Source organism: Ovis canadensis, chromosome 2, assembly GCF_042477335.2.
Source record: "Ovis canadensis isolate MfBH-ARS-UI-01 breed Bighorn chromosome 2, ARS-UI_OviCan_v2, whole genome shotgun sequence".
Lineage (NCBI taxonomy): Eukaryota > Metazoa > Chordata > Mammalia > Artiodactyla > Bovidae > Ovis > Ovis canadensis.
Genome location: NC_091246.1, coordinates 59983148 through 60009743, shown reverse-complemented (window position 1 = coordinate 60009743; position 26596 = coordinate 59983148). Strand labels below are relative to the sequence as shown.

The 26596-nt window shown below is 38.2% G+C and overlaps 1 protein-coding gene across 3 annotated transcripts in view; it reads left to right on the top strand.

Annotated features, from left to right (window-relative positions):
* Positions 1-26596, top strand: part of VPS13A (vacuolar protein sorting 13 homolog A) — a 272036-nt gene that overhangs the window by 132344 nt on the left and 113096 nt on the right. For all 3 annotated transcript variants that reach the window (XM_069576302.1, XM_069576303.1, XM_069576304.1), the window contains exons 32-35: positions 2392-2559; positions 3821-4125; positions 17278-17425; positions 23337-23484. In XM_069576302.1, the coding sequence (XP_069432403.1) occupies positions 2392-2559; positions 3821-4125; positions 17278-17425; positions 23337-23484 (769 nt within the window). The remainder of the gene's footprint in view (positions 1-2391; positions 2560-3820; positions 4126-17277; positions 17426-23336; positions 23485-26596) is intronic.

Below are 26596 nucleotides of genomic sequence, written 5' to 3'. Positions count from 1 at the left end.
ATCAGAACTAGGGGAAAAAAAGCACTTTTATTTCACCTTCATTATCTGAGTGATACTTTTGCTAGGTGTACATAATTTCTTGTCTTTATCTGACTTTGTGTATAGTGTGTGTCTCTCTCTCTATATATAAGTATATTTTCATATTTGTCCTGTTTGAAGTTTTCTGTGCTTTTTGGATCTCTCTCTCAAAATTTTTTGTGTCTTTTGAGGTAATTCTTCCTACCTCCGTCTCCCTCCTCCCTCACCTCCCTTTCCTCCTCCATCTCGTCCCTATTCTTCCTCTTGGGTTCCAAAAATTACTTCTAGATTCTTGTTAGAGATCATCCCATGACCTTTATTTAGATCCTCTGTTCTTTTCCCATTCTTTTCTCATTATGTTTCATTTGTATAATTTCTGTTGACCTGTTTTTAAGTTCACTCATTGTGTCCTTGGCTCCATTGAATATAGTGATAAACCCACTGAAAGTATTCTTCATCTGCTTCCCTGTTTTTTAATCTTTAATGTTTGCCTTTTTTTCTGCTTTCCATTTCTCAGCTCGCATTCTTTAATCTGTTCATTCATATTTTCCACAGTTTCCACTCAAAGCACTTGCCTTATTAATAATAATGAAAAATCCATTGGCTGAATGTTTCAACATCTATGTTATAGGCAAGTCTGATTCTATTGATTGCTTTGTCATTCATTTTTTTTTTTCATTCTTTTTGGAGTGTTTTGTAGCTAATGATTGACTGCCAGACATCATGTATAGGGTAATAGAGATGGAAGTGAACAGTATTTATGTCTCAAAGTGAGTGTGCCTTCTTTCTCTGCTAACGTATTAGCATGGGGAGTTAAATCACGTTAATGGAGAGCTGAAGGCAACAGGGTTACTGCCTTTCCCATCGTTTCTTAAGGCTTCTGCTCGAGGCAATAATCCTGATTGTACTTCCGGCCTTTTCCAGGGAGGAGGCTTCTCCTTTCTTTGAGGATTGTAGCAGGGAAATCTTTCTCTGGTATTCCGCTGTGACTCTAGTCACTCCCAACATAAAGTGCACAATGAAATGCTTACAACTGAGTGTCAATTCTTCTGTGTCTGTGACTCCCAGGGATTCTGTGTCTACCATTATTAGTTCATAGTCAACCTTTACCATTTTATCTCAGTTCTTCTTACCTAATGTATATGGTATATGGCATCTCTTTTCTCCTGCCCCTTATCCTAGGTGAGCTGGTGCTTTCGAGTCTGTCTTTCTTGAAGGTACCTTATTTTTTCTTTAGATTTCAGGCCGCTTGGTTGGCTTGTAGCCTCAGATTTCTAATGCTTTTAAGAAAAGTTAAGAGGCTTCCCTGGTGGCTCAGAGGGTAAAGCGTCTGCTTACAATGCGGGAGACCCAGGTTCAGTCCATAGGTTGGGAAGATCCCCTGGAGAAGGAAATGGCAACCCACTCCAGTATTCTTGACTGGGAGATTCCATGGACGGAGGAGCCTGGTGGGCTACAGTCCCTTGGGTCGCAAAGAGTTGGACACAACTGAGTGACTGCTCTTTCTTCCTTTAAGAAAAGTTAAAAATTTTATATTTTGTCTGTTTTTGTTTTTCTCATTCTTAAGGTTTGCAATGACCTCTCTTCAGCATTCTGTATCCTAGGCAGAAGCAGAATACTGATAGACTTCAGTAGAATCTCATCTTCACCTCAGCCTTTAGTCAACTATCTCTGATTCCTAAGGTTTTTTTGTTTCATGGTTGGAATTTGTTTACTTACGGTTCTTCAGCCCTCTGCCCTTCTTCTAGCATTTAGGAGGGTCAAGAAAACTATAAAGTAGTTAAAAGTTAGTGAGTACTCTGTTTATTTTTCAAAATATTTCTGTCATTCCACATCTGCTAATATCACCAACCATTTTTAATTTATTGCGGAGCTTGAGATGTCATACTGCTGTACATAATTCTTATTTGGCAGTTGAGATGACTCAACAAACTAATAAGGAACAGAAGTTTTGTGATAGGAGAAGACTCCTTTGAAGGATCTGGAAAATCTATTCACACACTTCAGATCAAGAAAATAGATTAAAAGTTTTGACAGTGAATGAAAAATACATTTATATGGCAGTTCTCAGTACAAAAGTATACTCACTAAATGAAAAGGTGTATTGTGATATTTTTTTTTTCTGTTTTTCCCACTAAAAAAATCTTGTGCCAAACCTACCAAATTGATTTCATCCCGAAAGGGAACTGCCACTTCTGTTTTGAATAATCTTGTATACATTCTAGTAAGGACATTAGAATTGTTGTCTTATTTATACTTGGCTTGACTGTTTTGAAGATTTTCCAAATATGTGTGTATGTTTTGTTTTTATTTTTGCCCTGAAGACATTCTATCCAAAGTGGATTTTGACGATTGAAATTTTCTCTCTTTAAGGCTGTTTATATTACCGGTAAAGAAGTTTTCAGCTTCAAAATGGTTTCTTATATGGGTGCAACTGCTGGTTCTGCATACACAGATATGAATGTAGTTGATATGCAAGTTAATTTAACTGTTGGTTGCATTGAAGTAGTGCTTGTCAAAAAATTTCTGTATTCTGTATTGGTAAGTATGTTAATTGATTTTTTTATTTATTTTTGCCTACTAGTTGGAAAGTGTTTGCTGTTTCTCAAGCATAGATAAGGAATTCCTTGCTTGATTATTTCCCCCTGCTTTTAAAAATATTCCAGGTACCATTTATCATGACTGAAATGTATAGTGTCATTTATATAGTGTCATTTTTCACATGAATGTTCTAGTTAATTGAAGTATGTATTTTTATAGACATTAAATATATGTATATATGTGCATTTTATATATGTTACATATATTTAATTCCTTATTTTATACGTAATTCGTTTAAGTATTTTACCTTTCAGCTCTTACTCAAAGTGCTAAATATACAATTGAAGTCCAGTTTGGTTTCAGATAATCATTAGGAAAATTACATTTTCTATTATATTCTATGAATATTTGGGGCTTTGTGGGATTTAGATTTAATCCCGATGACATTTCCCTAAGGTATCTAAACTCTATTTCTGCCTTTCATAGTTTGTTTTTCTTTAGCTGGCAGCCGATATTTTTTCCCTGTGAGTGTCATGCCTATCTCTGACTTCACTATTCATTCCTTTAACTAAATTGTGATATAAACTAGATAATCAGTTCAGTTCAGTCTCTCGGTCGTTTCTGACTCTGCGACCCCACAAATCGCAGCACGCCAGGCCTCCCTGTCCATCAACAGCTCCCAGAATCCACCAAAACCCATGCCCATCGAGTTGGTGATGCCATCCAACCATCTCATCCTCTGTCGTCCCCTTCTCCTCCTGCCCTCAATCTTTCCCAGCATCAGGGTCTTTTCAAATGAGTCAGCTCTTGATTCTAAATAATGTTGTTGTCTCTGTGATCTTTTTAACTGAGGTTATCATGCAGTTTTTCTTGACAAACATTTTTATTACTGTTTTACCTTACAAATGTAATAAGCTCTCTGTGCATTGAGGTTTTATAGGGAAATACGATTGTTTAGCCCTTAGGAAAGTGAGATAAAAAGAGAAATAGATACCAGTGAAACATTGCAATATCCCCACACTGCTTTGTTCCAGGGACTAGGTTTTTATTGTTTTACTGTGTTTCTGTATCTGTATCTTTTTGTTTCCCAATTTCTGTTGCAGAAGATTAAGGTTTAATGTAGACAGACTTTGAATAAACTGTTGCTTAGCTGTACCAAGAGAAAGTTTTTCTTACGGAGGTAAAATCATAAATAGTGATATATTTAATAATTTTTTCCATTAATGGTAGCTTTAAGAATATAATTCTGTTTTCTTTATAGGCTTTTATAGATAATTTTCAAGCAGGTAAACAAGCCTTAGCTGAGGCAACTGTTCAGGCAGCAGAAATGGCTGCTACTGGTGTAAAAGAACTGGCACAAAGGAGTTCTAGAATGGCATTGGATGTTCACATCAAAGCCCCTGTTGTGGTTATCCCACAGTCTCCAGTTTCTGAAAATGTTTTTGTTGCTGATTTTGGACTAATTACAATGAAAAATACATTCCATGTAATAACAAAGAGTCCGACCAACCCCCCACCCATTATTGATTTGATAACGATAAAGCTAAGTGAAATGCGACTATACAGGTAAGCTTTTCACAAGTGTATTTATGTAGAATGCAGTCTTTTTCTAATTTTTTTCTATTAAAGGCTTTGGTATCTTGAGTTTTCTTTTTAGAATTGAATTTAATTTTATTATAACTATACTTAATTTTGTGGGGTGTTTTTTTTCCCTTCCTCAAGTATTTTTTGGTAAAATCAATTATTGTTTTCTAGTTTCTAAAAACCTGGAAAATACAGGAAGCTCAGCTCAGTGCTCTGTAGTGACCTAGAGGGGCAAAATGGGGGGAAGAGGGAGACTCAAGAGAGATGGGGGCATATGTCTACTTATGGCTGATTCACATTGTTGTACACCAGAAAGTAAATGTTGTAAATCAATTATATTCCAATAAAAAAATGAAAATTTAGTGATTATATAAATAAATACTTAGAAAATATTAGATAATTAGACATGCTATAAAATTTGTTATCTGAGGAAATATATTTGTACTTATTGGCAGTTCTTCAAAAATTAGAAGGTTATGGAAGAAATAGGAGAATTTCTAATATATTAATTCTCTGGAAATACAGCATGCCCAAAGTACTCTGTCAGCTTTGTGCTGTGGTTCTGATATGCTAATTAAACACACACACACATACATATCCACACAAAGTAGAGTACAATCTTATCTATTCACTCTGCATAGAACTAGTAATTAGGGAAATTAAGTGAATATCCAGATAGTTCCAAAACTTTTACTGTGCTGTCTCTAATCACACATTCTAGATTTAATACCATGTTCCTTTTACAGCTGGGATTCATTTCTATTTAAACCTTTCACTTGCTCGTTTCTTTCTGTACTTTTTCTTTAATCTCATTCTATTTATTGTTTTCCTTTTATTTTTGCTCCTTCTCTTTGGCTCCTGGCATGTCTGTGTCCCTCCTGCCACTTTCCATCAACAACATTTTAAAAACAGCCTTATTTAAGATGTAATTAGTATATAATAAATTGAGTATTTTTAAAAGTATAGAGTTTGATAAGTTTGATGTGTATACCCTTGTGATAGTTTGAGTACAGTTATAATTCTTGCTTAAATATTTGGTGGAATTCACCAGTGAAGCCACTGGGGCTGGGATTTGCTTGTAGAAGATTTGTAACTACAATTTCCATTTGTTTAGTAAGCTTGGTGCTATATGAATTATTTTATGAGTGATTGTTAATATTTTCAAGAAACATGTCTTTCATCTACATTGTATAGTTTTATGTCATAAAGTTAATAATATTCTCTTATTCATTAATGCCTATATTGATATTACCTCCCTTATTCTTGATATTTATAATTTATACTTTTTTATTAATCATTCTGGCTAGAAGTATATCAGTTTTATTGCTCTTTTTTTTTTCCTGTGGAATAAATGGTATCCATTATTGTTTCACTTCCAGTTTTATTGATATATAGCACTGTGTAAGTTTAAGGTATACAACATAATGATTTGACTTAGATACATCATGAAATGATTACAACATAAGTTTAGTAAATAGCTATCATCTTATGTAGAGACAAAATTAAAGGAATAGAAAATATTTTTTCTTGTGATGAGAGCACTTAGGATTTACTCTGTTAACAATTTCCCTATGTAACATACAACAGTGAATAATTTATCATGTTGAACATTGTATCTGTAGTACTTATGTATCTTAAACTGGTAGTTTGTGCCTTCTGACTATCTTCATCCAGATTGCCCTTCTCCTATCCCTTGATTCTGATAACCACAGATTTTAACTCCTTTCTTTATGAGTTTGTTTGAAGTATAACTGACCTACAGAACTATGTTAGTTTCTGTTATACAACATAGTGATTCAGTATTTCTGTACATTTCAAAAAGATAACCACGTCACATCTCTAGTTAACATCTGTGACCATACAAAGATATTACATAATTATTGACTATATTCTCCGCACTGTACTCATGACTCATTTATTTTGTAACTGAACGTTTGTACCTCTTCCACTTATTTCTCTCCTCCCCCATCTCTCCTCTCTAGCAAGCACCTGTTTGTTCTGTATATCAGAGACTCTTTTTTGTTATGTTTGTTCATTTGGTTTGTTCTTTAAATTCTATATATAAGTGAAATCATTTGGTATTTATCTTTCTCTGTATGATTTAGTGTCATCTTGGACACCATGTTGTCACAAATGACAAGATTTCCTTCTTTTTATAATGGTTGAGTAATATTTCGTGGTGTACGTGTGTATACACACACACACACACACACACACATCTTCTCTATCCATTTACCTACTGATGAACATTTAGATTGTTTCCATTTCTTAACTGTTGTAAATAATGCAGTGAACTTAGGGGTATGTATATCTTTCAAATTACTGTTTTCATTTTGTTTGGATAAATACTCAGGAGTGGAATTGCTGAGCAAGGCTAGTTCCTGACAAAGCTGGCTGCAATTTTTGGGGTGTTCCAGAGTTGAGAGGGTCAAGGTCAGTTATTTGGATGGTTGAAGAACTCAAGGGTTCCAGAGCTGGTGTTGGGCCACTGGTGGCAGAGCTGGTTCCTGGGCCAGCTAGGAGCTCAGGGGATCCTATAGGAGTTGGCCTGTTGTGCGTAGGTGGAGCTGTGCCCACATTCAGCTAGCTGCTTGATGTGGGATGTCCCAAGACTGGTACCTACTAACTGGTGAGTTAGGCCAGGTCCCAGTGTTATGACCTAGAGAGTGGATTCCAAAATGGTGCTTCCTAGAGCATTGTCCTTGTGTTTGAATAAGGGCCCAAATATGGCTCTGTCAGTGTCTCTGTCCCCAGTGTGAGTCCCAGAAGATTCCTGCTTCTCAGAGAGGCTCTCTAATAGCAAGTTGATCTCACCCAGGCTCCTTTTAAATTACTGCTTCTTCCCTTGGTCTTAGCTCATGTGAGAGTCTGTGCCCTTTAAGAGTAGAGTCTGTTTGTAGCTGCTCTCTGACTCCCAAAAGTATGCCCCACTAGTCTTCAAAGCCACTCATTCTGGGGACTCTAGATTGGGCAGCCTGACGAGGGTTGTACCCCTAGTTCCTTGGGGGAGAACTTCTGCAATTACAATGATCCCTTTTCCATTTGTGGCCTACCTGGGGGTATGGTTCTTTACTGCACTGTGTCTACCTTCCTTCCACCTGTCTTGATCCTTTTTATATCTTTAGTTTTGAAGATGACCTGCTAATCTTCAGGTCATTCTCATTGAGAGCTGCTCTGTAAATAGTTGTGAGTTTGGTGTGCCACTAAGAGGAGGTGACCTTCCAATCTTTCTATTCTCTGGCCATTCCCTAGTTATCCATTCTTGAACATTCAGTTTTATTGCTTTTAAAGCACCAGATTTTGGATTTCTCTCTTCTGTTTTCTCTTTCATTGATACCTGCTTTGATATTTATTATTCCTTCTGCGTCCTTTGATTTTAATTTTTCTCTTGTTCTAATTTTCTCCAGGTGGTGATTCAGATGACTGATCTGAACATTTCTTTTCATGTATATGCATTTAGTGCTGACATTTTGGGGTTCTTCTCTGTAGCCCTGTCCTCTGTGGCATTTTACCATATGATCTCTACCTGCCTTGATTTCCCTGGATTCAGCTCTTTTCTTAACTCATGGACTTTTATTGGTTATTTCTTGGCTTATCTACCCCCTTGCTTTTTCATGACCTTTGAATTATCTCAAAACAATTGAGTCATGGGATTCATCTCATTTTTTTCTTCTTTCTCAGTAATCACTGCCCATTGCCTGATGTCCTGTGTCTTGAAAATCAATTGTTAATATATTTTGTATGTGTGTCTTTGTTGCAGGGGGAGAGAGAGGAATTCTTTCAGGCAGGAGGGTAAATCTAGTTCATGTTATTTTATCTTAAATGGAAGGATAAATTTCCATCAGTTAAATATTTGCATGTAATATTTGCATGTAGTATATCCCAGGCACTGTGCTAGGAACATGAAGTATCATAGTGAGCAGTTTTTACAAGGGGTGAATAAATTGTGTGTGCGTACTAAGTTACTTCAGTTGTATCTGACTCTTTGCGACCCTGTGGACTGTAGCCCGCCAAGCTCCTCTATCCATGAAAATTTTCAGGCAAGAAAACTGGCGTGGGTTACCATTTCCTCCTCCAGGGGATCTTCCCAACCCAGGGATTGAACCCACATCTCCTGAGTCTGCTGCATTGGCAAGTAGATTCTTTACCACTGAGCCGCATGGGAAGCCCCATTTTGAGTGCAATTTTTTTAAATTTTTTCTAAATATTTTAATCTATAATTTTTTAAAAATCTATTTTCCTGTTAAAAACTTAAGTTGATTCGTTTTTATTGTTTTAAATAGCATTATAATGCTGCTTGATTTCTTTATCAATACTTACATGATTTTCTGCTCATTTCTTTAGGGTGTTTCCTTCAGATGAATTCCTTGAAATAGAATTACTTGTTTATAGAGTAAACCATTTTCCCTGAGATAACTTTATTGCAAAGATGTTAATTGTAATATAAAATTTTTAAAAGATATATATAATACTTCTATAAGAAAAGTTGTAAAATTTAAATAAGGGCCAGTAAGAATTCTTAAATAATTATAGAGAGAATATTTTCCTATATCTAGTATTATAAAGGTGTCAGTTTCCTATAAATTAATTTTGTATATTTAATGCACTCAATAAAAAATCACAACAGCAGTTCTTTTAACGTCTTTCAGAATTATTGTAAAGTTTTTCTGGAAATATAAATGGGGGGAGGATGTAGCAAAGATTTTTTGAAAGAAACAATTGAGATAGGGCATGGAAGAATTATAACAACCTTCGAAGTACTACTAAAATATTAAATTTCATTAAATACCACTAAAATATATTATAACACTACAATAATTAAGATAGTGAAATAGTATAAAACTCACCAGCTGACTGTGTGGGTGCATGTGTAATATCACCATTATTCATATATAACAGTCAAGCTCATTATTCACACATTCTACATTTGTGAGTGTTTCTGCTTGCTGAAACTTAGGTATAACCCCAAATCAGTGTTCATGTCACTTTCACATTCATTTTGGGCATGCACAGAGCTAGCTGCAAGGTGCTTGAGTCTCCCAAGGCCTGTGTTCCCAGCTGAGGTGTTAAAGAATACCCTGCTGTCTTTTGTAAGCTCTTCTGCTGTAGACATGTGTTCCTTTTATTGTGCCCCCCCCCTTTTTTTTTTGCATTTAAAGTATTTTCCTTGGTAATTTTGCTATTTAAAATGTCCCCAGAGCATAATGCCAGTAATAAAAAAACTAAAATGGAGTGAATCATATGTTAATAGTATATGAATTATCTCAATAATGATCTTGAAAAACTAAGGACAAATAACACATAAGTACCAGTTATATGGTAGAGAAAAACTTGATAAATTGAGCACTGAAAACAGAAGGAAAATGATAAGGGAAGAATATCAGTTGGCTTTGACTGTTCAAAATATAAGTTTCTAAATATTAATTACCAAAGCCAAGTGCTACCATATAGGATAATTGGCAACATCTTTAATAAAAAATGAAAATCATTACATATTTTAAGACAGTAAGAAAAATGATAATTTGAAAAATTAGTAAAGAACAAGACTAAATGATTCTTTTCAGGAACAATAATAGCTGGTACCTAGCTAATAGAAATGTTCAACTTCATTAATAATCAAGGAAATGAAAATTAATACAGTGAAATAGTATTGTTTCCCTATTAAATTTGACAGATCTTCAGTTCAGTTCAGTCTCTCAGTCATGTCCGATTCTTTGCGACCCCATGAATCGCAGCACGCCAGGCCTCCCTATGCATCACCATCTCCAGGAGTTCACTCAGACTCGCGTCCATCGAGTCCGTGATGCCATCCAGCCATCTCATCCTCTGTCATCCCCTTCTCCTCCTGCCCCCAATCCCTCCCAGCATCAGAGTCTTTTCCAGTGAGTCAAGTCTTCGCATGAGGTGTCAAAAGTACTGGAGTTTCAGCTTTAGCATCATTCCTTCCAAAGAAATCCCAGGGCTGATCTTTAGAATGGACTGGTTGGATCTCCTTGCAGTCCAAGGGACTCTCAAGAGTCTTCTCCAACACCACAGTTCAAAAGCATCAATTCTTCTGTGCTCAGCTTTCTTTATAGTCCAACTCTCACATCCGTACATGACCACTGGAAAAACCATAGCCTTGACTAGACAGACCTTTGTTGGCAAAGTAATGTCTCTGCTTTTTAATATGCTGTCTAGGTTGATCATAACTTTCCTTCCAAGGAGTAAGTGTCTTTTAATTTCATGGCTTCAATCACCATCTGCAGTGATTTTGGAGCCCAGAAATGCAAAGTCTGACACTGTTTCCACTGTTTCCCCATCTATTTGCCGTGAAGTGATGGGACTGGATGCCATGATCTTTGTTTTCTGAATGTTGAGCTTTAAGCCAACTTTTTCACTCTCTTCTTTCAATTTCATCAAGAAGCTCTTTAGTTTTTCTTCACTTTCTGCCACAAGGGTGGTGTCATCTGCATATCTGAGGTTATTGAGATTTCTCCTGGCAATCTTGTTTCCAACTTGTGCTTCCTTCAGCTGAGCATTTCTCACGATACACTCTGCATATAAGTTAAATAAGCAGGGTGACAATATACAGCCTTGACGTGCTCCTTTTCCTATTTAGAACCAGTCTGTTGTTCCATGTCCACTTCTGACTGTTGCCTCCTGACCTGCATACAGGTTTCTCAAGAGGCAGGTTAGGTGGTCTGGTATTCCCATCTCTTTCAGAATTTTCCACAGTTTATTGTGATCCACAGAGTCAAAGGCTTTGGCATAGTCAATAAAGCAGAAGTAGATGTTTTTCTGGAACTCTCTTGCTTTTTCGATTATCCAGCGGATGTTGGCAATTTGATGTCTGGTTGCTCTGCCTTTTCTAAAACCAGCTTGAACATCTGGAAGTTCACGGTTCACATATTGCTGTAACCTGGCTTGGAGAATTTTGAGCATTACCTTACTAGCGTGTGATGTGAGTGCAATTGTGCGGTAGTTTGAGCATTCTTTGGCATTGCCTTTCTTTGGGATTGGAATGAAAACTGACCTTTTCCAAAGTTTGGGTAGTACTGGTAAGAAAAAGTTTTTCCAGATGAAGCAATCTTTTCACACAGCAGTTAATATTTCTTGAAATTAGTCAAGAAGAAGAAATTTACTCAGAGATGTACAAAGATAATGATCCAAGTATTATTATTTATTATAGTGAAGAATTAGAAACAGTATATTTTTTAACAATATAAGATTGACTTAATGACTTATGATATAGTTATATATTTTAATATCACCTCTTAAAACTGTATTAAAAAGTTAATATCCCCTTAGAGCTTTTAGATTCCTCTACTTAGTACCATCAAAGGAGATTGCAAGCATGCATAAATGATAAGTAAAACGTTACCCTATGAAACTGTTAGTTGCTCAATTGTGTCTGACTCTTTGTGACCCATTGAACTGTACACTTCCAGACCTCTCTGTCCATTGAATTCTGCAGGCAAGAATACTAGAGTGGGTAGCCATTCTGTTCTCCAGGGCATCTTTTGAACCTGGATCTCCTGCATTGCAGGCAGACTCTTTACCACCTGACCCACCAGGGGAGCTACTAGGAATTCTAGGAGATCCTTGGTGACTCTAACATCTCTCCAATTGTATAAGTGATAATCTAAGTTCTGCAGTTATAATTTCATTCCCCAGTAGAGAATTTGGGATTTGCTACCAGTTCAGTCACTCAGTCGTGTCTGACTCTTTGCAACCCCATAGACTGGAGCATGTCAGGCCTCCCTGTCTGTCACCAACTCCCGTAATTTACTAAAACTCATGTCCATTGAGTCAGTGATGCCATCCAACCATCTAATACTTGGTTGTCCCCTTCTCAACCTGCCTTCCATCTTCCCAGCTTCAGGGTCTTTTCAAATCAGTCAGCTCTTCACATCAGGTTGCCAAAGTATTGGAGTTTCAGCTTCAATATCAGCCTTTCCACTGAGTATTCAGAACTAATTTTCTTTAGGATGGACTGGTTGGATCTCCTTGAAGTCCAATGGAATCTCAAGAGTTGTCTCCAATGCTACAATTCAAAAGCATCAATTCTTCAGTGCTCAGCTTTCCTTATAGTCCAACTCTCACATCCATATATGGCTACTGGAAAAACCGTAGCCTTGACTAGATGGACCTTTGTTGACAAAGTCATGTCTCTGCTTTTTAATATGCTGTCTAGGTTGGCCATAACTTTTCCTTCCAAGGAGTAAGCGTCTTTTAATTTCATGGCTGCAATCACCATCCGCAGTGATTTTGGAGCCCCTCCAAAAAAAGTCTGACACTGTTTCCACTGTTTCCCCATCTATTTGCTATGAAGTGATGGGACCAGATGCCATGATCTTGGTTTTCTGAATGTTGAGCTTTAAGCCAACTTTTTCACTCTCCTCTTTCACTTTAATCAAGAGGCTTTTTAGCTCCTCTTCACTTTCTGCCATAAGGGTGGTGTCATCTGTATATCTGAGGTTATTGATATTTCTCCTGGCATCTTGATTCCAGCTTGTGCTTCTTCCAGCCCAGCATTTCTCATGATGTACTCTGCATAGAAGTTAAATAAGCAGGGTGACAATATACAGCCTTGACGTACTCCTTTTCCTGTTTGGAACCAGTCACTTGTTCCATGTCCAGTTCTAACTGTTGCTTTCTGACCTTACCTTGAGAAATACAGATTTCACAAGAGGTAGGGCAGGTGGTCTAGTATTCCCATCTCTTTAATAATTTTCCAGACAGTTTGTGGTGGTCCACACAGTCAAAGGCTTTGACATAGTCAGTAAAGTAGAAATAGATATTTTTCTGGAACTCTCTTGCTTTTTCAATAATCCAACGTATGTTGGCAATTTGATCTCTGGTTCCTCTGCTTTTTCTAAAACTGGCTTGAACATCTGGAAGTTTACGGTTCACATATTGCTGAAACCTGGCTTGGAGAATTTTGAGCATTACTTTACTAGCGTGTGAGATGAGTGCAATTGTGCGGTAGTTTGAGCATTCTTTGGCATTGCCTTTCTTTGGGATTGGAATGAAAACTGACCTTTTCCAGTCTGTGGTCCCTGCTGAGTTTTCCCAAGTTGCTGGCATCTTGAGTGCAGCACTTTCACAGCATCATCTTTTAAGATTTGAAATAGCTCAACTGGAATTTCATCACCTCCACTAGCTTTGTTCGTAGTGATGCTTCCTAAGGCCCACTTGGCTTCGCATTTCAGGATGTCAGGCTGTAGGTAAGTGATCACACCATCATGATTATCTGGGTCATGAAGATCTTCTTTGTATAGTTCTTCTGTGTATTCTTGCTACCTCTTCTTAATATCTTCTGCTTCTGTTAGGTCCATACCATTTCTGTCCTTCATTGAGCCCATCTTTGCGTGAAATGTTCCCTTGGTATCTCTAATTTTCTTGAAGAGATCTCTAGTCTTTCCCATTCTATTGTTTTCCTCTATTTCTTTACGCTGATCACTGAGGAAGGCTTTCTTATCTGTCCTAGCTATTCTTTGGAACTCTGCATTCAAATGGGTATATCTTTCCTTTTCTCCTTTGCATTTTGTTTCTCTTCTTTTTGCAGCTATTTGTAAGGCCTCTTGAGACAGCCATTTTGCGATTTTGCCTTTTCAGAAAACGAAGATCATGGCATCCAGTCCCATCACTTCATGGGAAATAGATGGGGAAACAGTGGAAACAGTGTCAGACTTTATTTTTTGGGGCTCCAAAATCACTGCAGATGGTGACTGTAGCCATGAAATTAAAAGATGCTTACTCCTTGGAGACTAACCTAGATAGCATATTCAAAAGCAGAGATATTACTTTGCCAACTAAGGTCTGTCTAGTCAAGGCTATGGTTTTTCCTGTGGTCATGTATGGTTGTGAGAGTTGGACTGTGAAGAAGGCTGAGTGCTGAAGAATTGATGCTTTTGAACTGTGGTGTTGGAGAAGACTCTTGAGGGTCCCTTGGACTGCAAGGAGATCCAACCAGTCCATTCTGAAGATCAACCCTGGGATTCTTTGGAAGCAATGATGCTAAAGCTGAAACTCCAGTACTTTGGCCACCTCATGTGAAGAATTGACTCATTGGAAAAGTCTCTGATGCAGGAGGCGAAGGGGGCGACAGAGGATGAGATGGTGGGATGGCATCGCTGACTCGATGGACGTGAGTCTGAGTGAACTCCAGGAGTTGGTGATGGACAGGGAGGCCTGGCGTGCTGCGATTTATGGGGTCGCAAAGAATTGGACATGACTGAGAGACTGAACTGAACTGAATTTATTTCTTTTTCTTGGGGATGGTCTTGATCCCTGCCTCCTGTACAATGTCGCAAACCTCTGTCCATAGTTCTTCAGGCACTCTTATCAGGTCTAATCCCTTGAATCTGTTTGTGACTTCCACTGTATAATGATAAGGGTTTTGATTTAGGTCAAAGCTGACTGGTTTAGTGGTTTTCCCCACTTTTTTAAATTTAAGTCTGAATTTGGAAATAAGGAGTTCATGATCGGAGCCACAGTCAGCTCCCGGTCTTGTTTTTGCTGACTATATAGAGCTTTTCCATCTTTGGCTGCAAAGAATATAATCAGTCTGATTTCAGTGTTGGCCATCTGGTGATGTCCATGTGTAGAGTGTTTTCTTGTGTTATTTGAAGAGGGTGTTTGCTATGACCAGTGCGTTCTCTTGGCAAAACTCTATTAGCCTTTGCCCTGCTTCATTCCGTACTCCAAGGACAAATTTGCCTGTTACTCCAGGTGTTTATTGACTTCCTACTTTTGCATTCTAGTCCTCTATAATGAAAAGGATATCTTTTTTGGTTGTTAGTTCTAGAAGATTGTAGGTCTTTATAAAAACCATTCAGTTTCAGCTTCTTTAGCATTGTTGGTCGGGCATAGAGTTGGATTACATTGATATCGAATGGTTTACTTTGGAAAGAACAGAGATTATTCTGTCATTTTTGATATTTCATCCAGGCACTACATTTTGGACTCTTGTTTTCTGACACTACTCCATTTTTTCTATGGAATTCTTGCCCGCTGTAGTAGATACAGTGGTCATCTGAGTTAAATTCACCCATTCCAGTCTGTTTAAGTTGTCTGATTCCTAAAATATCAATCCTCACGCTTGCTGTCTCCAGTTTGACCACTTCCGGTATGCCTTGCAAATTTCACGGACCTAACGTTCCAGGTTCCTATACAATATTACTCTTTATAGCATCGGACTTTGCTGCTATCACCAGTCACATCCACAACTGTGTGCTGTTTTTGCTTTAGCTCCTTTTCTTCATTCTTTCTAGAGTTAGTTCTCCACTGATCTCCAGTAGCATATTGGGCACCTACCAACCTGGGGAGATCACGTTTCAGTATCCTATCTTCCTGCCTTTTCATACTGTTCATGGGGTTCTCAAGGCAAGAGTACTGAAGTGGTTTGCCATTCCCTTCTCCAGTGGACCACATTTTGTCAGAACTCTCCACCATGTTCTGTCCATCTTGGGTGGCCCTACACAGCACGGCTCATTTGGTTAGACGGGCTGTGGTCCATGTAATCAGATTGGTTAGTTTTCTGTGATTGTGGTTTTCAGTCTGTCTGCCCTCTGATGGAGAAGATTAAGAGGCTTATGGAAGCTTCCTGATGGGAGAGACTGACTGAGGGGGAACCTGGGTCTTGTTCTGATGGGCGGGGCCATGCTCAGTAACTCTTTAATCCAATTTTCTGCTGATGGGTGGAGCTGTGTTCCCTCCTTGTTATTTATCTGGACCCAAGCTATGGTGGAGGTAATGAAGATAATGGTCACCTCCTCCGGAAGATCCTGTGCATGTACTGCTATACTCATTGCCCGCAACCCTGAAGCAGGCCACCACCGACCCACGCCTCTGCTGGAGACTCCTGGGCACTCCGGGCAAGTCTGGGTCAGTCTTGTGGGGGTCACTGCTCATTTCTCCTGAGTCCTGGTGCACACAAGGTTCTGTTTTTGCCCTCCAAGAGTCTATTTCCCAGTCCTGTGCAAGTTCTGGCAGCTTTATGGTGGGGTCAATGGTGACCTCCTCTAAGAGGGCTTAGTACCCAAGTCTGCTGCACCCAGAGCCCCAGTCTGTGGCAGTCCACTGCAGACCCGTACCTCCATAGGAGACGCTCAAACACGGTTCTGACTCAGTTTCTGTGGGGACCCTGGGTCCTGGTGTGCACAAGGTTTGTTTGAGCCCTCTGAGCGTCTCTGGTGGGAATGGGGTTTGATTCTAAACATCAGTTCACCTCTCCTCCTGTTTTTTGGGGGCTTCTCCTTTGCCCTTGGGCGTGGGGTATCTCCTCACAGCCGCTCCAGTGCCACACAGCTGCCACTCCAGCGCCTGCCATCTTGCTGGGGTTTCTCTGACCTTGGATGTGGGGTATCTCCTCATGGCCACTCGAGCAAAGTGTAGCCGCAGCTCCTGACCTTGGACGTGCGGTATCTCCTCACCACCGCTCCAGTGCCATGCAGCCACCATTCCAGCGCCATGTGATTGCTACCAATTAAAGTGTGGATGTTTTATTTAGGAGGACCACTTTGAGGTTGTCATTTGAAGGTATATTGGGAGGCTGCTTTGGTCTCATGTCAGTTGAAAGGCATTTGGTAACCAACTAGTCTTTTCATAATTCCTGAGCATCAGTCCTACCCTTACATGGAGTTGGAAAGGCAAATGTGGTTCACCTTAATATAAAATTGTACATATTCAATTATATTTGATCTGCAAAAATAGAAGTTTCATATTTGCACACTAGGTTCTTATCAAGTAAGGGGATATGTAGTAGTAATCTGACATGTGTAAATCTGTGAATTTAAATGTTTTCATATTAAGGTCTTGTATAATGTATTTTATGTTTTATGTAGAGAAAATTCACATTTTAAGAGTTTTATGTCCAACATGTGTATTTTTGGAACTTTTTAATATACTATAAAAATCTTATTTAAAAGTTTTATTTTTTCTTCAACACAGAGAACTTCAGCTCAGAGAAAAGTCACCTAGGTTTCTAGGGAGGTAGAATGTCTTTCATCTTGCATGGAAAGACTATTTGATTCTATTTTCCTCTGCACACACACAAAATTATTGATTTCTATTATTTATATATAAATGATTAATTTTTTTCTGATACTGTATGAAATTTATTCAAAACAATTTTATTTTTACTCATAGGACTCAATATATTAATGATGCATATCAGGAAGTACTGGATCTACTATTGCCATTAAATCTTGAGGTGATGGTTGAGCGAAATTTATCATGGGAGTGGTTCCAGGAAGTTCCTTGTTTCAATGTAAATGCTCAGCTAAAGCCCATGGAGGTAACTTTTGAATACTTATTGATGTATCTTTTGTTGGTTAAAAATTATTGTTTGGGGACATAAGTCATTTTGTATGTACAAGTTATGTAAAAATACCTCGGTCAGAAAAGAGATAGTAGCTCATGTGTATAAACTAGAATGCATTGAATGTTGATCTTTTCTTTTTTCTTTTTTTGTAAAAAGATTTTTTTTATTAAAAAAATTATTTATTTTTTAACTGATGGATAATTAAGTTACAGAATTTTATTGTTTTCTGTCAAAACTCAACATGAATCACCCATAGGTATACATATATGCCCTCCCTTTTGAACTTCCCTCCTAAATTCCCTTCGAATCCCATCCCTCTAGGTTGATACAGAGCCCCTGTTTGAGTTTCCTGAGCTATACAACAGATTCCTATTGGCTTCTCTATTTTACATATGGTAATGTAAGATCCATGTTACTCTTCCCATATATCTCACCTTCTTCTCCCCTCTCCCCATGTCCATGAGTCTATTTTCTATGTCTATTTCTCCATTCAGTTCAGTTCAGTTCAATTGCTCATTCATGTCCAACTCTTTGTGACCCCATGAACTGCAGCACACCACGCCTCCCTGTCTATCACCAACTCCTGTAGCATACCCAAACTCATGTCCATTGAGTTGGTGATTATAATCCAACCATCTCATCCTCTGTGGTCCCTGTTTCCTCCTGCCCCCAATCTTTCCCAGCATCAGGGTGTTTTCCAATGAGTTAGCTCTTCGCATCAGGTGGCCAGAGTATTGGAGTTTCAGCTTCAACATCAGTCCTTCCAGTGAACACCCAGGACTGATCTCCTTTAGGACGGACTGGTTGGATCTCCTTGCAGTCCAAGAGACTCTCAAGAGTCTTCTCCAACATCACAGTTCAAAAGCATCAATCCTGTTGTGCTCAGCTTTCTTTATAGTACACCTCTCACATCCATACATGACCACTGGAAAAACCATAGCTTTGACTGCTGCTACGTCACTTCAGTTGTGTCCGACTCTGTGTGACCCCATAGACGGCAGCCCACCAGGCTCCCCCGTCCCTGGGATTCTCCAGGCAAGAACACTGGAGTGGGTTGCCATTTCCTTCTCCAATGCATGAAAGGGAAAATTGAAAGTGAAGTCGCTCAGTCATGTCTGACTCTTGGTGACCCCATGGACTGCAGCCTACCAGGCTCCTCCATCCGTGGGATTTTCCAGGCAAGCGTACTGGAGTGGGTGGCCGTTGCCTTCTCTAGCCTTGACTAGACCACTGGAAAAACCATAGCCTTGACTAGACGGACCTTTGTTGGCAAAGTAATGTCTCTGCTTTTGAGTATGCTGTCTAGGTTGGTCATAACTTTCCTTCCAAGGAGTAAGCGTCTTTTAATTTCATGGCTGTACTCACCATCCGCAGTGATTTTGGAGCCCAGAAAAACAAAGTCAGCCACAGTTTCCCCATCTATTTCCAGTGAAGTGATGGGACCAGATGCCCTGATCTTGGTTTTCCAAATGTTGAGCTTTAAGCCAACTTTTTCACTCTCCTCTTTCACTTTCATCAAGAGGCTCTTTAGTTCTCCGCTTTCTGCCATAAGGGTGGTGTCATCTGTATACCTGTGCTTATTGATATTTCTCTAGGGAATCTTGATTCCAGCCTGTGCTTCCTCCAGCCAAGCATTTCTCACAATGCACTCTACATATAAGTTAAATAAGCAGGGTGATAATATAGCCTTGATGTACTCCTTTTCCTATCTGGAACCAGTCTGTTGTTCCATGTCCAGTTCTAACCGTTGCTTCCTGACCTGCATACAGGTTTCTCAAGAGACAGGTCAGGTGGTCTGGTCTTCCTGTCTCTTTCAGAATTTTCCACAATTTACTGTGATCCACAGAGTCAAAGGCTTTGGCATAGTCAATAAAGGAGAAATAGATGTTTTTCTGGAACTCTCTTGATTTTTTGATGATCCAGTGGATGTTGGTAATTTGTTCTCTGGTCCCTCTGCCTTTTCTAAAACCAGCTTGAACCACGGTTCACATATTGCTGAAGCCTGGCTTGGAGAATTTTGAGCATTGCTTTACTAGCGTGTGAGATGAGTACAATTGTGTGGTAGTTTGAGCATTCTTTGGCATTGCCTTTCTTTGGGATTGGAATGAAAACTGACCTTTTCAAGTCCTGTGGCCTCTGCTGAGTTTTCCAAATTTGCTGGCATATTGAGTGCAGCACTTTCACGGCATCATCTTTTAGAATTTGAAATAGCTCAATTGGAATTCCATCACCTCCACTAGCTTTGTTCGTAGTGATGCTTCCTCCGGCCCACTTGACTTCACATTCCAGGATGTCTGGCTCTAGGTGAGTGATCACACCATCGTGATTGTCTGGGTTGTGAAGATCTTTTTTGTACAGTTCTTCTGTGTATTCTTGCCGCCTCTTCTTAATATCTTCTGCTTCTGTCAGGTCCATACCGTTTCTGTCCTTTATCAAGCCCATCTTTGCATGAAATGTTCCTCTGGTATCTCTAATTTTCTTAAAGAGATCTCTGGTCTTTCCCATTCTGTTTTCCTCCATTTCTTTTCATTGATCACTAAGAAAGGCTTTCTTATCTCTCCTTGCTATTCTTTGGAACTCTGCATTTAGATGGGTATATCTTTCCTTTTCTCCTTTGCTTCTTGCTTCTCTTCTTTTCACAGCTATTTGTAAGGCCTCTTCAGACAGCCATTTTGCTTTTTTGCATTTCTTTTTCTTGGGGATGGTCTTGATCCCTGTCTCCTGTACAGTGTCACGAACCTCATTCCATAGTTCATCAGGCACTCTATCTATCAGATCTAGGCCCTTAAATCTATTTCTCACTTCCACTGTATAATCATAAGGGATTTGATTTAGGTCATACCTGAATGGTCTTGTGGTTTTCCCCACTTCCTTCAATTTAAGTCTGAATTTGGCAATAAGGAGTTCATGATCTGAGCCACATTCGGTTCCCCGTCTTGTTTTTGCTGACTGTATAGAGCTTCTTCATCTTTGGCTACAAAGAATATAATGAATCTGATTTCAGTGTTGGCCATCTGGTGATGTCCATGTGTAGAGTCTTCTCTTGTGTTGTTGGAAGAGGGTGTTTGCTATGACCAGTGCATTCTCTTGGCAAAACTCTGTTAGCCTTTGCCCTGTTTCATTCTGTACTCCAAGGCCAAATTTGCCTGTTACTCCAGGTGTTTCTTGACTTCCTACTTTTGCATCCAGTCCCCTATAATGAAAAGGACATCTTTTTTATATGTTCATTCTAGAAGGTCTTGTAGGTCTTCATAGAACTGTTCAACTTTGCTTCTTCAGCGTTCTTGGTCTTAACATCGACCTGGATTACCATGATATTGAATGGTTTGCCTTGGAAAATAAATTGTTAAATATCGTTTTTCTACATTCCGTAAAAGTGTGTTAGAATATGATATTTATCGTTCTCTTTCTGACTTACTTCACTCTGTATAATAGGTTCTAGGTTCATCCACCTCATTAGAACTGACTCAAATGTGTTCTTTTCTATGGCTGAGTAATATTCTATTGTGTATATGTACCACAACTTCTTTATCCGTTCATCTGTCGATGGATATCTAGGTTGTCCATGTTCTAGCTATTGTGGAATACATGTGTCTTTTTCAATTTTGGTTTCCTCGGGGTATGTGCCTAGGAGTGGGATTTCTCGGTCATATGGTGATTTTATTCCTAGTTTTTTAAAGGAATCTCTATACTGTCTTCCCTAGTGACTGTATTCATTTACAGTGCAAGAGTGTTCCCTTTTCTCCAAACCCTCTCCAGCAGTTATTGTTTGTAGATTTTTGATGATGGCTCTCTGACCCGTGTGAGGTGATACCTCATTGTAGTTTTTATTTTTATTTCTCTAATAATGTGTGATGTTAGCATCTTTTCATGTGTTAGTTAGCCGTCTGTATGTCTTCCTTGGGGAAAAGTCTGTTTAGGTCTTTCTGCCACTTTTTGATTGGGTTATTTGTTTTTCTAGCATTGAGTTGTATGAGCTGCTTGCATATTTTGAAAGCTAATCCTTTGTCAGTTTCATTTGCTTTTATTTTCTCCCATTCTGAGGGTTATTTTTTACTTTGCTTATAGTTTCCTTTGCTGTGTATAAGCTTTTAAGTTTAATCAGGTCCCACTTGTTTACATTTGTTTTTATTTCCATTACTCTAGTGGGTGGATTGGAGAAGGCAATGGCAACCCACTCCAGTACTCTTGCCTGGAAAATCCCATGGACGAAGGAGCCTGGTAGGCTGCAGTCCATGGGGTCGCTAAGAGTCGGCACGACTGAGCCACTTTACTTTCACTTTTCACTTTAATGCATTGGAGAAGGAAATGGCAGCCCACTCCAGTGTTCTTGCCTGGAGAATCCCAGGGATGGGGGAGCCTGGTGGGCTGCCGTCTATGGGGTCGCACAGAGCGGACACGACTGAAGCGACTTAGCAGCAGCAGCAGCAGCAGTGGGTGGATCATAGAGGATCTTGCTTTGATTTATGTCATTGAGTGTTCTGTCTATATTTTGCTCTAAGAGTTTTATAATTTCTGGTCTTAGGTTTAAGTCTTTAATCCATTTTGAGTTTATCTTTGTGTGTGGAGTTAGGAAGTGTTCTAATTTCATTTTTTTACATGTAGCTGTCCAGTTTTTCCAGCACCATTTATTGAAGAGTCTGTCTTTGCCCCCTTTTATATTCTTTCCTCCTTTGTCAAAAATAAGATACCCATAGGTGCATGGGTTTATTTCTGGGCTTTCTATCTTGTTCCATTGGTCTATATTTCTGTTTTTGTGCCAGTAACATACTATCTTTATGACGGTAGCTTTCACTTATGGTTTTCTCAGGGTGTATGCCCAGTAGTGGGATTGTTGGGTTATGAGATAGTTCTGTTCCTAGCTTTTTAAGGAATCTCCATACTGTTCTCCATAGTGGCTGTATCAATTTACATTCCCACCAGCAGTGCAAGAGGATTCCCTTTTCTCCACACCCTGTCAAACACTTATTGTTGGTAGATTTTTTTGATGAGGACTATTCTGACCAGTGTTAAGTGATATCTCATTGCAGTTTTGACTTGCATATCTCTAATAAATGAGTGATGTTGAGCATCTTTCTGTATGATTATTAGCCATTTGAATGTCTTCTATGGAGAAATGTCTGTTTAGTTCATCTACCCATTTTTTGACTGGGTTTTTTGTTTTCCTGATGTTGACCTGTGTGAGCTGCTTGTATATTCTGGAGGTTAATCCTTTGTCAGTTTTGTTTGCTATTATTTTCTCCCATTTTGAGGGTTATCTTTTAATCTTGATGATTGTTTCCTTTGCTGTGCAAAAGACTTTAAGTTTATTTAAGTCCCATTTGTTTATTTTTGTTTATTTCCATTACTGTAGGAGGTGGGACAAAGAAAATCTTGCTGTTATGTATGCTGAAGTGTGTACTGCCTGTGTTTTCGTCTAAGAGCTTTATAGTTTCTGGGCTTATGTTTAAGTCTTTGATCCATTTTGAATTCATTTTTGTGTATGGTGTTAAACGAAGTGTTCTGGATTTATTATTTTGTATTATTTCATATTTGTCAATTGAGGGGCTTACTAACCAAAAGAAATACAGAGTAGCTACATGGATACTTTAAGATGAAAGTTCCTTTTAAAGGCTTAAAACTAGTAGGCTAATTGCTGCATTCATAACGAAGTTTATCATTCATAGCTTCTGATATTGATACTAGCATTTAATTTAGTTCTGTATTTCACAGGGTACTAAAGAATACGTGGTCATTTAGAAAATGAAACATTCAGTTAATAGAATTATCTAATGTGTTAAAAGTTGGTTTTGCAGGGGTTTGAAATGAAAGTTTTTCTTGTATAAAAATTTTTCGCTACATGAAGTAGTAATGTTGAAATGGTCAAATCTTAATTTTTTAACAGTTCATTCTTAGTCAAGAAGATATAACGACCATTTTTAAAACATTATATGGCAACATATGGTATGAAGGTGATAGTGCTTCACATGAAGTAACAAAAGATCAGTCCAGCATTACTAGTGGTGCTACTACTGCTTCACACCATCCAGCAGGTATGTCTTAACCTTAAATTAGTCCCCCTCTTCCTTCCTTCTGTCCTTCCTTTCATTCTCCCTAATTGTACGTTTGGGTAAAATAAGATTTATAAACCTTTTCTATCTAGCTAATCTTACTCAAGTAGTTCTGATTTATCTGTTAGTAGTCATTCTGTTTATTTTTTTTCTTTGAATCAAATTTTTTTCTTGTTATCCTAACTCCCCTTAAGTTCCTATTTTTCAGTTTTCAAGTTTTCTCCTCATCCTTTCTCTTCTCCCTTGTTCCTAGTGAAGCATATGTTCCAATGGAATATTTCATATTAATATTAGAAGTATCAAAATACTAGCAGTCTCAAAAGAGGATGTTCATTAGTGATGGACTCCAGCAAATATTTAGAGGATACATGGATAAAATAGAGCAGAGGGAATCGTAACTCAGTAGAAGGCTGCATCCAATGTTGGATTTAATTTATTATGTAGAAACCTAACTAGGGTCTAAGTTCAATACCAGCACATAAAGAAATTGGGTTAATTAGAACTACTAGATGATTTTACTTCACTAGAGTAAATTCTCCTCATTCTGGTATTTTGGGGGAACCCCAAGTCTCCCTACCTCAAACTGAAATCTACTAGTTTACAAGATCCCCACTTCCCAAGGCCTGACATATTGCACAGCTTTTCCAGTCAGAATCCCAGCAAAGAAACAACCTTGAAGTGAAGTGAAGTGAAGTCGCTCAGTCGTGTCCGACTCTTTGCGACCTCATAGACTGCAGCCTGCCAGGCTCCTCTGTCCATGGGATTTTCCAGGCAGCAGTACTGGAGTGGATTGCCATTTCCTTCTCCAGGGGATCTTCCCAAACCAGGGCTCGAACCCAGGTCTCCCACATTGTAGACAGACGCTTTACCATCTGAGCCACCAGGGAAGTCCCAGAAACAACCTTACATTTATTTATAACATTATAGGAATCATCATTCTTACTAGCTGGAATAACCAACCCAGTACTTTATAGTTAAATATTAATGGTCAGATATAAAGAAAATCATAAGAACCCAAGCATAAAAGCAGACAAGATAAACAGAGTAGTGTTTCTCTAATGAGACAAAAATAATTGGAAGAAAGAAAAAGAGAGTGTGAACAGAAAACTAACTAATTCATAAAAACAGAAATCTAAGAGTATAAGAACTGCATGCTACCATCACTACCTTCTGTCTTCCTAAGATACGAAAGAGTTCTTAAAAGAGAACTCTATAAAACTAAGTAAATATTGAAACAAATTCTTGGATATAAAGAATCTACCCAGCTTCCAGCTGATTGAATACTCTCCATGCAAACACATTTTCGTGAAATGTCAGAACAACAGAAGTAATATTGAAGAATACTAGGCTGCCTGTTAGGGCTTAGGAAAAAAAAGTGAGTGGAATCAGATTCATCATGAATGAAACTGGATGGGATGGGATTGATGGAGGATAAAAGACAGTGGGGTAATATTGGAAAATATATTTTTAAGGAAGATAATTTTGAAGTTAGGATTCCATATGTGGTCAAACAGTCATCCAAATGTGAAAACAATTTTTAGATTTCCAGTGACTCTAAGTTTACTTTCTTTATACCCATTCAGGTACAGCTCATTTTATTGCACTTCATTTTTATTGTGTTTCTCAGACATTGCATTTTTTACAAATTAAAGGTTTGTGGCAACCCTGAGTCAAGAAAGTCTATCTGGGTGCCACTTTTCTAACAAAATTAGTTTTTAATTAAGGTATATATATTTTAAAAACATAATGCTATTGCATTATTGTAGACTATAATATAGTATAAACATAACATTTTATATGCACTGGAAAACCAGTTTGTGTGACTTGCTTTGTTGTGGTATTCATTTTATTGTAGTAGTCTGGCACCAAACTTGCAGTGTCTGAGGTATGCTGGTAGTTTGAAAATATATTCTAGCAAAGCAAATAAGGGGAATCCAGGAAAGGGGAAAACATGGGATTCAAATACAGAGAACATTAAAAAGGAATCCCCAAATTATCTGTTACTGGGCTAGAAAGTGCTTGGTTTTCATTTAAAAAGCAATTTAGAATGCTTTAAGAAAAAAAGGACAAATGTCTTAAGAAAAATGACATAAATTCTATGTAACATGTAGAATGAGGTATTAACTCTGCCACATTAAGTAATATGGGAGAGGAAGACATGTTTTCTGTTCCAAAGAAGGGAGAAATATATATAGTACATTCTGTTGCAGAAGTGAAGTAAACTAAGTTTTGCATGATTTTGAGCCATTTTTAGAATGTGTGAAAAGATACTGTTTTTGTTTTTGTTTTTTTTTTCCTTGAGAGATGCATGTGTTGTGTTGCAGCAACAGAGGAAGTAAATGATGCCTAGCAGGTAAAGAATCCACCTGCAATGCAGGAGATGTGGATTTGATCCCTGTGTCTGGAAGATCCCCCAGAGAAGGAAATGGCAACCCACTCCAGTTATTCTTGCCTGGGAAATTCCATGGACAGAGAAAAGCCCGGCAGGCTACAATCCAGAGAGTCAAAAAGAGTTGGATATTACTGAGTGATTGAGCACACATTAGTCTCTTCGTTTAAAATACTGAGATTTTTCAGCCTCAATACTGAGATTTTTCAGTGTAGCAGTCTTGCGTAATTGTGTTGAACTTCTTCCTAAGTATGTTTTTTTATGCTACCGCAAATATTTTTAAAAGTATATTTCTCAGTTATTACTGATACAATTGATATTTGCATAGTAACCCTATATCTTGTTAAAAATGCTAAATTGATTTCTTAATTCTAGTAATTTGTTGGAGACTTCTTAGGGTTTTCTATGTAGTCAGTCATGCTGAGAAAGGCATTTTTACTTTCTACTGTGTAGAAATTATATATAAATAATTTTGTGATAATAAACTCTACAACTTACATGAGATGTAAAAATTTTTGGAAAAAGTCACCAAAACTGACATAGGATGAAATAGAAATAAGATGAGTAGTTCTGCATCTATTAAAAGAGTTGAACTTCAGTGGTGAATTTTGTTAAACATTAAAGTAAGATACCAGTGTTAAACCTTTTGGAAAATAGAGGAGGAGGGAATACTTCCTTAGTCATTTTATAAAGCAAGCATTAGCC